The sequence below is a fragment of the Hibiscus syriacus genome, unplaced genomic scaffold (genome assembly GCF_006381635.1).
Source record: "Hibiscus syriacus cultivar Baekdansim isolate YM2019G1 unplaced genomic scaffold, ASM638163v2 tig00111947_pilon, whole genome shotgun sequence".
NCBI lineage: Eukaryota > Viridiplantae > Streptophyta > Magnoliopsida > Malvales > Malvaceae > Hibiscus > Hibiscus syriacus.
This window is the reverse complement of record NW_024063219.1, coordinates 253,003-263,464: the sequence shown is the minus strand read 5'-3', so window position 1 is coordinate 263,464 and position 10,462 is coordinate 253,003. Positions and strand designations below refer to the sequence as shown.

General features: G+C 37.1%; 1 protein-coding gene across 1 annotated transcript; it reads right to left on the bottom strand.

Moving 5' to 3' along the window:
- Positions 1 to 5,131: 5,131 nt before the first annotated feature.
- Positions 5,132 to 7,250, bottom strand: LOC120173385 (mitochondrial outer membrane protein porin 2-like). Its single transcript, XM_039180577.1, has 6 exons — positions 7,096 to 7,250; positions 6,935 to 7,002; positions 6,269 to 6,379; positions 6,084 to 6,170; positions 5,788 to 5,996; positions 5,132 to 5,683 (listed from the first exon to the last, which is right to left on the bottom strand). Exons 1-6 carry the CDS (start codon positions 7,142 to 7,144, stop codon positions 5,377 to 5,379), a joined length of 831 nt encoding a protein of 276 aa, XP_039036508.1. The 5' UTR covers positions 7,145 to 7,250; the 3' UTR covers positions 5,132 to 5,376.
- Positions 7,251 to 10,462: the final 3,212 nt, after the last annotated feature.

Below are 10,462 nucleotides of genomic sequence, written 5' to 3'. Positions count from 1 at the left end.
ACTATCGTCAGCATAAAAGAGGTGAGTGATTCGCGGACCTCTGATGTTGGCAAGAATCCCTTTAATCATCCCTTTGTGGTGAGCGTCGTTTAGTAACTCTGATAATCCCTGTGCACAAAAGAGAAACAAGTATGGGGAGAAGGGATCTCCTCGTCTGAGTCCCCTCTCTGGGGTGAAGGAATTTGAGAGTTGGTCGTTGATCCTGACTTGGAACGACACCGTGCAAATTCATTTCTTAATTATTGCAACGAAAGGTTCATTAAATCCTAATTGTTCCATAATCACAAACAAAAAGTTCCATTTAATCTTATCATAAGCTTTCTCTATGTCTAATTTGATAGCGACCCCTTTATAAGGATCGTTTTTAGAGCCTTTAAGATAGTAGATAAGCACATGATCAACAAGAAAGTTATCAGAGATTCTTCGTCCTGAAACGAATGCACATTGATTGATCGCAATACATTTAGACATAAAGGGCTTAAGACGATTGATTATCACTTTAGACAATATCTTATAGACAATCGTGCAAAGACTAATAGGCCTAAAGTGTTGGTTCTTGGATAAAGATTTTTGGAATAAGGACCATGACGGTTTTGTTGACCGTTTCGAAATCAGTGAGGCCATTTAACAAGTCAAGGTAGAGTGAAATAAGATCAGGGCCAAAAACATACCAAAAAGGGCAATAAAATGAACTAGAAAGACCAACAATACTTGGAGCTTTAGTTGGGTTCATTTGAGAGAAGGAAAGGAGAACTTCCTCTGTAGTTAACTCCCGTAGAAGGATTGCATTGTCTTCCGTTGAAACACATCTCCCCATGGTGTTGATGATTATGCTAGGCGATTCCACCCTTGAAGAGTTGAAGAGCGAGGTAAAGTACTCAGTGGCAACATTGAAGACTTCGTCCTGATGTTCCACCCATCAGATTTCGTTATCTTCCAACCCCTCAATTCTATTCTTTTTCCTCCTACCATTAGCCCGGTGTGAAAAAAGTAAGTATTCCTATCTCCATCCTTGAGCCAAGCAACTCTTGATCTTTGCATCCAGTAAGTCTCGTCTTTGTCAATTAAGTCTTTCAGTTTTTTTTTTTGGCTTTTAGAAGCCTCTCAACTGAGTGGTCTATGATCCGTTCATTCTCCAGAGCTTTGATGAGCGATCGGAGCTTTCTTTCCTCTTTTTTTGCCTTTGTTCAACGCTCTTTCTGCCACGGGTCCAATCTCTGACCAATTGCCATAATTTTGTTAGTTGTTGTCCCTATCGTATCATTCCAGGTGTCGCCCACTATCTTTTGCAAATATCCTCTTTTGCCCAATACGGGTCGAACTTAAAGTAATCTCCATGTCGACAGTGAGAATTTGGGTTATGGATTCTGAAAGAGCTCATAACAATAGCCGTATGATCAGAGTAACATGAGACTTAAGTGGTCACAATACAATCCTTAGAAGATCGGTAATTCTAGTGGATTACAAAATGATAGAAGAGAGAAGTTTCAGTGTTACCGTTAGGTGAAATTAACAAGGATGAAAATATATTTTAATATCATTCATATATTTATTTTGTATATTTGTATTATCCACTTATTGTTTATTATTTTCAATTACGTATCTCACTTATCCATTTACATGCATCGATAATTCTATATCAATGTAAACTTGTTTAAACGGAGGTTTAAACTTAAATTGAAATATCTTTTAACTAGGGTTGCACATAATTCGGATTTCAATCCGATCCGGATCGGTTTTTATCCGATCCGGTTTTTTCCCATAGAAAAAAAACCGGTTTATAAAATAACCGGTTCGGTTTCTAACCGGTTTGGAGGGCCGGATATCCTAACCGGTGTAACCGGTTTCGGTTTTAAAAAACCGGTTTTTTTAAAAAACCGGTTATAAAAAAACCGATTTTAATATTCCAGATTGCTCATAGGGAACCGATTCCCCCCAAGGGGGGTACCGATTCCTCACTGAATGGTTTGGCTCCGAGATTTCCAGAATGCTCGGAGGGAACCGATTCCCCCATAGGGGTACCGATTCCCCCCTATTCAACGGTCGAAATATTTGAATTTTACACTTAGGGAACCGATTCCCTATGAGAGGGTACCGATTCCCCCACGCTCTAAGCATTTTTATTAAATGTTCACACTTAAACGGCTATATTATCTTCATTAATTATCACTAACGTTCAGAAGTGATTCAAGGTGTATTTAAGCAAGCTTAGAAGTCATTGATCAAAGACAAGAAACATCAAGCAACTAGAATCAAGAGAGAATCAAAGAGAAAGCATCAAACCTCAAGTTCAATAAATTCAAATACTTAATTGAAATACTTAATTAACTCAACATAATTGAAATACTTAAATACTTCCAAGTTTGATAAATTCAAATACTTAAAAACTTCCAAGTTCGATAAATTCAAATACTTAAAAACTTCAAGTTCGATAATTGAAACAAAGTTTACGATAATTGAAATAAAGTTATAAAATAAACTACATTGCCATCTCTTCTTCATCATCTTCGCCTTCTTCGTTTGGAGGGGATATTCCAAGTTCAACTTCTTCAATGTGTAAGTTTGCTTCCAAATCGGCATCAATTGCATCTTCTAGGGTGGTGATATGTTGCTTACGAGCCGCTCCATCCAAATAATCCTTTAAACAAATGCATACTTCCACCGACTCGGGACTTAATCTTGATCTCCGTTGCGATATAACCCTGCCACTAACAGAAAAAGCGGATTCCGAAGCTACCGTAGAAGCTTGGACGGTTAGTAAATCACGGGCCATGGCGGCTAGAATCGGAAATTGTGATTCCTTTTCTTTCCACCAAGCCAAAATATCCAAACTTTCAAACTCTTCAAATGTCATTTTTGATAGAAAATCGCATGACATATAATTTCCCAACTCGCTACTTGGGGTGATAGTACGTGATCGTTTGGATTGGGAATTTACAAGAGTGTTAAAAAGATTCAAATTTATGTTACTTGGACGTCTACTAGATGATTCCGCATTCATTCTCATTTGATCGTGTATTACACTACTTGATCCGTATTTATTTAAATAAATTGCAAACATGTCTCGAAAACATTTGTTAAAATAATTTATTTGGTTTTGGACAAAGTTGGGTTCATCATCGGTTAGATTAAAAGCAAACGCAATTTGTTCAATTAGTGTTTCAACCCCACCAACATTTAACGTTGGGTTTAAAGCGGCGGCACAAGTAAAAATAGGGGGAATCTCCTTAAAATATTTTAAAAGTTTTTCCTTCATTGCAAAGCCAATTTCTTGAAAAACTTCGGTTTCAAATTCAAAGTCATTTAGTCGGGTAGCCAACAAAAATATTTGATTAAGAACCAACGGCTAGTAGGGTAATAAACACCGGATAAAAAAGTTGTTGCATTTTTAAAAACCTCAAGCAAATCGGTTATTTTGGCTATAGTTTCCCAACTCGAATCCGGATAAATGTCTGGGACATGACCCCTCTCGAAAAGCCGATCGTGAAATGTTTGCAATGTTTCCCTTTGCCTTAAGGCAGTATGCATCATCATCCAAGTTGAGTTCCAACGAGTTGGACAATCCAAATTAGGACCCAAAGCTTTTTTATTAACAGACTTACAAAATCGTTTATAATCATTTAGTCTTTGTTGTTGTTACAAAGAATCGATTTTATCATTGTTTTAAATTCTAATCTAATTGGCTCAATAACCTCCAAACCGGCTTGCACGGATAAATTAATTATGTGTGCAACGCAACGGGTATGAAAAAACGCACCGTCTAAAATCGGTGAAAGTAATATTTTCAATCTTGGAATCGCGTTTGTATTATTCGATGCATTATCAAAAGATATAGAAAAAACTTTATTTTCTAATTTATAAAGACAAATTACCCGTTTTAAAAGTGTAAATAAATTAGCACCGGTATGCGGCTCACCGAATAATTCAAACGCGATTGTTCTTTTCATCATTTGCCAATTATCTTGATCTAACCAATGTGACGTAACGGCTAAAAAGAATTTCCGGTATTATGAGGGGAACTCTAAACGTCACATGTAAGCGACACACCATAACGGTGTTCTTGGAATCCTAAAATCATTTTTTCCCTCGCCGTACGCCACATTTTTATAGCATCTCTTCTAAGGGTAGTACGACTTACTTGAGTATAACGTGGTTGCATTAGTTGTTGAATTGTTGTCGTGAATCTTCATCATCAAAGTGGTCGAACGGCAATGCTTTTGTAATCACGAACTTTGTAAACGCTTCTCGTAATTTTTCGTTGTCGTAAACAAAACACCACCTTGCGGTGTAAGATTCGATTGACTAGGATCCGATCTTGAGCGAAGTGCCTTGCATGATTTTGTCAAATGGTTCTTCAACGTTGTGTTTCCTTCCGATGCAAGAAACTTTAGACAAAGTTTACAACGCGCCCTCCTCGAGCCATTTGACATCTCACATAAATCGTAGTGATCCCAAATATCTTTGTTTCGAGTGTGTTCGATCACTCTCACGACTTCAAGGTTTCCCCCGACGGAAGATTCAACAGTGTTACTCATGATGAATAAAAAATTACAAAACTAAGATTTGAGAGATGTTTAAGTGTTGTGTAATAAGATTTGAGAAAGTTGTAATCAACCAAATACATCCCCAACCTATTTATACATGTTTAGGGTGGTAAAATGGTAATTTTTTAAAGAAAAAAACGGTCAAAAACGGTCACAAACGGCTATATTAACGGCTAGTTTTTTAAACCCAGACCGGTTTTTTTTTCGGATAAAAACCGGTTTTTTAACCGGTTTTTTTCAAACCGGTTTTTTATCCGGTAAAAAAACCGGTCTAGGTTTTTTTCTCCAAACCGGTTAAAATAACCGGTTTAAAAAAATCCGATCCGGTTAAAAAAAAACCGGTTTTTTCCAAAACCGGTTTCGGATATTTTTTTCGGATATTCGGAATTTTTGTGCACCCCTACTTTTAACGTAATTGGAAACTTAATCAAAACTTTGATCAATGATGTCAAAGGTTTAAACATTAGCAGTCCTAGATCTAGTATATGTTATCATATTAAAACTTGCCACATTTCATCACGATAAACAAGTCACACGTATATAACTTAAAAGGCGACGAATAAACCAACTTTAGAGGTTACACAAAATACCAAATGAAAAATCTAAAAGGTTTTTGAGCAATTGTCCCATTGTCAAAATGGTTCGAAACTTACAATATTGAATCATGGAAAACCTAAAGTATCATCAATCATCCATCCACAGCGATTGAGAACTACAAAATGAATATTAATTATCTGTGGAGCTATTTATTGCCACCCGTTTTCCGTCACCATGGAAAAAATCAAAAGTATTATATCCCAAAAAGCATCATTGAATAGCCAAAAAATACTAATTAGGGTTTGAGTGCAAGTACCAAACCAAAACGGGGACTTTTTTCCAGGGCCTTTGTGTCCAGCTCACCAGAGATCGTCAACAATGACTTGGGTACGACTTCGTGCTGCAGCAGTGCTCCAAGCCTCCCATGATTGTTGAGCTTCGCTTTAATCAGTGTGAGATGATCAACAGCATATGCCCCTCCGACAGTAAAAGTGTTCTCATTTGTGGAAAACCTTCGGGTGATTTCACCCACAGCAGCACTCTTCTTCTGCTGGTCCAGGTAATGCACATACGAAGCTTTCATGCTGTCTCCCTTGTCCCCACTGAAAGTAAAAAAGAGACGAAATTAGGGGGGGAAATTAGAAAATTTTCACTCACTCACTTTTGAAATCTATTGGAGTAAATTTGTAAGTTCACAAAAGCTTACAGAAGTATCGAAGCACACGAATCTGGTTTTGTCACACTAATACCAGCAGTGTACTTCGTGAATTTGCCAGAGGTGGTATCATAACCTGCCTCTGCACCAAAAGCAATAGCGGGTGTCCCAATGGTTGCTGTAACATCAACACCCGGTTTCTGGTTCAAACCAATCGTTGTTGCAAAGGTAGCATGGTCATGGAAATACCGAACCTCCAACTGCAACATAGAAAGCAAATACAGAACTTTAAACATCAAAATCATTATGATAAAAATCATTTCTTCATAGGAGGGACAGTTTTATACCTTGCCAGAGTTATAATCAGGTACTTTGAATGATGCAATAGTCTTGGTGGATGGAAGAATCCCAGTGAATGTAATTGTTGTTGAAATCTGGACAAGTGATGGGAAAATGTAAGAAGCTCCGCTGGATTAGGCTACATGTTATTCAATACTTTCAAAAAAAGGAAGTGAAAATCACAGGAACCCACATTAGAGTCGGTATCGAATTTAACATCGAATTGAGTGTTCTTGTACTTGTATAATGCAGCAATATCCCCAGTTGAAAGGCCTCCTTTCTTTAGAGCAGTTGATGTAAAAGCCTGAATATAAGGGGACAAAAAGGGAATAAATTAGATGAAGATTCACTAATCACAGCAGACAACTTTTGAATCAAAACAAGGGTAACATTGAACACCAATTCAGACAAAACCAGTCCCTTCTGAAGTTAAACACAGCTTCACCCAACAATACTTTTTGAGCACATGTGTAAAATGTAAATAAATTAGAAAGTAACAAAAATCAGTGTTCGAGTAGAAAGATAAAGCTGACTCCCGAGGAATTCAAGAAAATCACCCATGGAAAAGAATAAAGAACAAGAATAACAATTTCAAATGTACGATCTACATTAATAGTTAGACCTTTTCAATTACCCAAATGCACAATTTATGTTAGCTTGAAAAATAACAATGGGATTAAACATATATAAAATTGCATAAAAGTTACGAAAGCGTTAGTTTTACACCAGTACAGGCCCCTCTCTATGTATATCAAGTCCTAGATAATCAGCATCTCATTATAAAATAAGCTATCAATCCCTAGCTACCACATAAACATTAACCAAAATCCAAGGTGCAAAACAGATGATTTTGGCTTACCACTCCAGCGCCAGTGTAACTAGAAACAGTGAACTTCTGATCCGAGGTATAGTCTTTAGTCAACAGATCTGAGCATTCAAAACATAGAGATATGAAAACAGATAAATAAAATATCGAAAGATCGCACGGCGGAGAAGGAAGGAAATGGGGGATTCGATTACCTTTGGCTTTCTTGCCGATATCGACGAAGAGTCCTGGTCCCTTACTCATGCTTGCACAAAGCCCAGGAAAGATCTAAGAAATTGAGACGAAGAAAAATGGTGAAACCGGATAGAATAGAAGGACGAAGTGCTTATTTAGTAGCGGAGACGAAAATGAAGATGCAAAACCTTTTTCAAGTGGGGGTGACTATCTGCTGTGACCGTTCTTGGAACTGGCAGTGTTTCTTGACCGTGTTAGGCTGGATATGAACAGAAACTCATCTAACCAATGAAACAAAAAAGTTTAATTCATGATTTAGCCCCTAAAGTATAATTATTTTCTAAATCTGCATCTTAAAATATTTTGTCTCAATTTGCACCATAAACTACCATTTCCATACCACTTTACCCCCAAATTATAGGTGTCTCGCACGAACCAAGTGACCTTGGTGATAAATGAATTGTTGTTATTTTTTGAAGTCTTAGTTTTGAGCATTATAAACGTCAAGGGTGTTGTCGGAACCGTCTTTCGGTTGTGCCCCGGAATTGGGCTTCGACTTGGATTAAATGAATTGGAGTCGCCACCGACCACTTTAAAACGAATTTAGGTGGGCCGGATACCATCTTACCTGATCTGCGTCGTACCAGAAACGTGTCGGGTTCGGGAGTCGGTTACGGTCAAGGAAGGATTAGCACCCTTGAACCGCCCTTTCGGTACCAATTAATTTGTCGGTTGTCTTTAATTGCGAAAATTAGAATTTAAATTAAAATTAAATTCATTCGATCCGAATTACTTACCATTTGATCGGCTGAAATCATGACTGAAACAAAATACGTTAGATAAAAGCGAAAACAAAATGCTAATAAATAAAAAATATAAAAATAATAATAATAATGAAAGAAAGAAATAATAAATAATAATAAAGGTTAAATTTAAAAAAATATTTAAAAAGTAAAATAAAAAATAAAGATAAAATTTAGGATCAAATTGGAACAAATTGAGCTTAATGAATTAGAAAATGAACTGCAAAAGAACAAATAAAAGTTAGGGGACCAATTCACAGAATATAAAAAAATATAAATAGGGACCAAATTGATTAAATTGCAAATTCGGGGTCAAAATTACAAATAGTGACCAAAATGAAAACCGATCCAAAATACCAGGGACTGCGGAGAGGATTTAAAAATCTTCTATTTGCAGATCAATCCTTCGTAAAACGACGCCGTTTTGAATTTCGTATTTAAAGCCGAAAATAGGGTTCTTTTTCTTCATTTCTCTCATTTGGTCTCTCTGCGCTCTCTCTCGTCTCTCAAACTCTCTCAAATGGGAGATATCAGGCCACAGCTCCGGTGGTCTCCCCGTCGCACCGGCCACCATGCCGGCCACCGCCGGCGGTGGCCGAAAAAAACCATTTAGCCCGAAACACTCGCCCTGTCACTCTAAACCCCGATCCGAAGCCTGTTTCCCCTAAAGGGACCCCAAACGGCGTAGATCTACGCCTAAAGTTCGGGTTTTTTTTTTTTACCTTAAAACCTACGCCTTCTGGTTTTCCGATAGCTTCTCCGAGGCCTTTGGTTGGTACTTCGGCTTTGTGTATTTGGTTGTGTTCGACCTTTGTTGTTGGTCGATTTGATGGTGTCGTTTGTGTGATGGCTGTTGTGTGTATGACTTGGGTTTGGTTGGTTTTGTGTTTGGTTATTTTGGGTTGTTTTCAGGTTTTTTATGTGCTGTTGACTCGATGGAGTCTTGTTTTGTTACTATGCTTGTTGGTTCTCTCGTGAGTTCAGTGATGGTTGATGTTTTTGACCGTGCTGGTCATGTGGTTTGATGATTCTGGTTTTCTGTGGATGATCTGTTGTGGTACCGATGATCCTCTCCCCCCCTGTGACAGGCTTGGTGGGGGTATTTATACCCCCCATCGGAGGCCTGTCGGTTCCGAAATAAGGGTGCTCGTGGCCGTTGTGGCCGGTCACCCCGGGATGGGTCAGTCCCGGGGATTTCGGCCGGTTGTTGGCACTGTTGACCGTTCATCTCCCCGGTTTTGCGGCGCCGTTGAAACTGATATCATTCAGGGTTTCCAAACCCTAAACTTACCATACTGGATCAGGCCCATCTGTGTTTGGACTCTGACCGTGACTTGTTGGATTGGACAGTTGACCCATTTGGACCTGACATGGGAAAAAATAAAATAAAATAAGTGATAAAAATAATAATAAATAATGATAATAATAATAATATATATATAAACGTTTCCAAAAACATATAATATATAAATTTTTTAAAATGTTTTTAAAAAACTATATATTATATATATTTTCAAAATGATTTTTAAAAATTATATATTATATAAATGTTTTTATAATGTTTTCAAAAGTATCTATTATATATATTTTAAAAACGTTTTCAAAAACTATGTATTATATAATTTTCAAAAAATATATTTTCAAAATGGTTTTTAAAAAATTATATATTATATAAATGTTTTCATAACGTTTTCAAAAGTATACATTATATATATTTTAAAAACGTTTTCAAAAACTATATTATATAATTTTCAAAAATATTTTAAAAACTATAATATACATATTTTCAAAAAATGTTTTAAACTATATATTATATATGTATTTTCAAAAACAATTTGCAAACTATATAATATATATGTGTATATATGTATAAAATAAAAAAAAATGGACGGAAATTAGTGTCTACAGCTGCCCCTCTTTGTCCTTTTTCGTGGAACGAAAAATAGGACAAAGATAAAAAGACACAATTTTTCGTTCAGTGGGGTTGAAGAAAAAACCCCCTGTCGGATTGAGCTGCGGATGACCCCTCCGTCGTGAAGTCAAGTCAATCTTGAAATGATATGGAATTGAATCGGAATGCGACTTCTTGTTGCCCAATTGTAGTCAACCTCGGTATTTTCCTCAGTTTAAGGACCTTGGTTAAAAATTGACTGGAAAGTAGTTATTTGATTCCACCATGCCCTTGAGCTGAACGAAAACGAACTCGAAAGGTCTTCACTGACATATAGTTTTTCTCGACTTAAACTATGCTGCTGGAAAACGATTGACTGTCACTAAGTCACGGCTGACCCATGTCTTCTTCTCGATTTGAAAACCTTGATTGCAGCCGAACAGTAGTGTGATTGAGGTATCGTCGAGCTGAATAGAGTCGAACTCGACAATTTTATTGACAAATAACCTTTCTTGCCATGAGTTATGTTGTAAATGATATGACCTCGAAGTTGAGTGTAATCGAACTCGTGAGTCTTTGGCAGATAACCCTTCTTGACTTAAGCTATGCTGCAATTGATGTGCCTTGGAGCTGAGCGGAGTCGAACTCGAAGGTCTTTTGGTCACAGATAACCCTTCTAGCCTTGAGTTATGC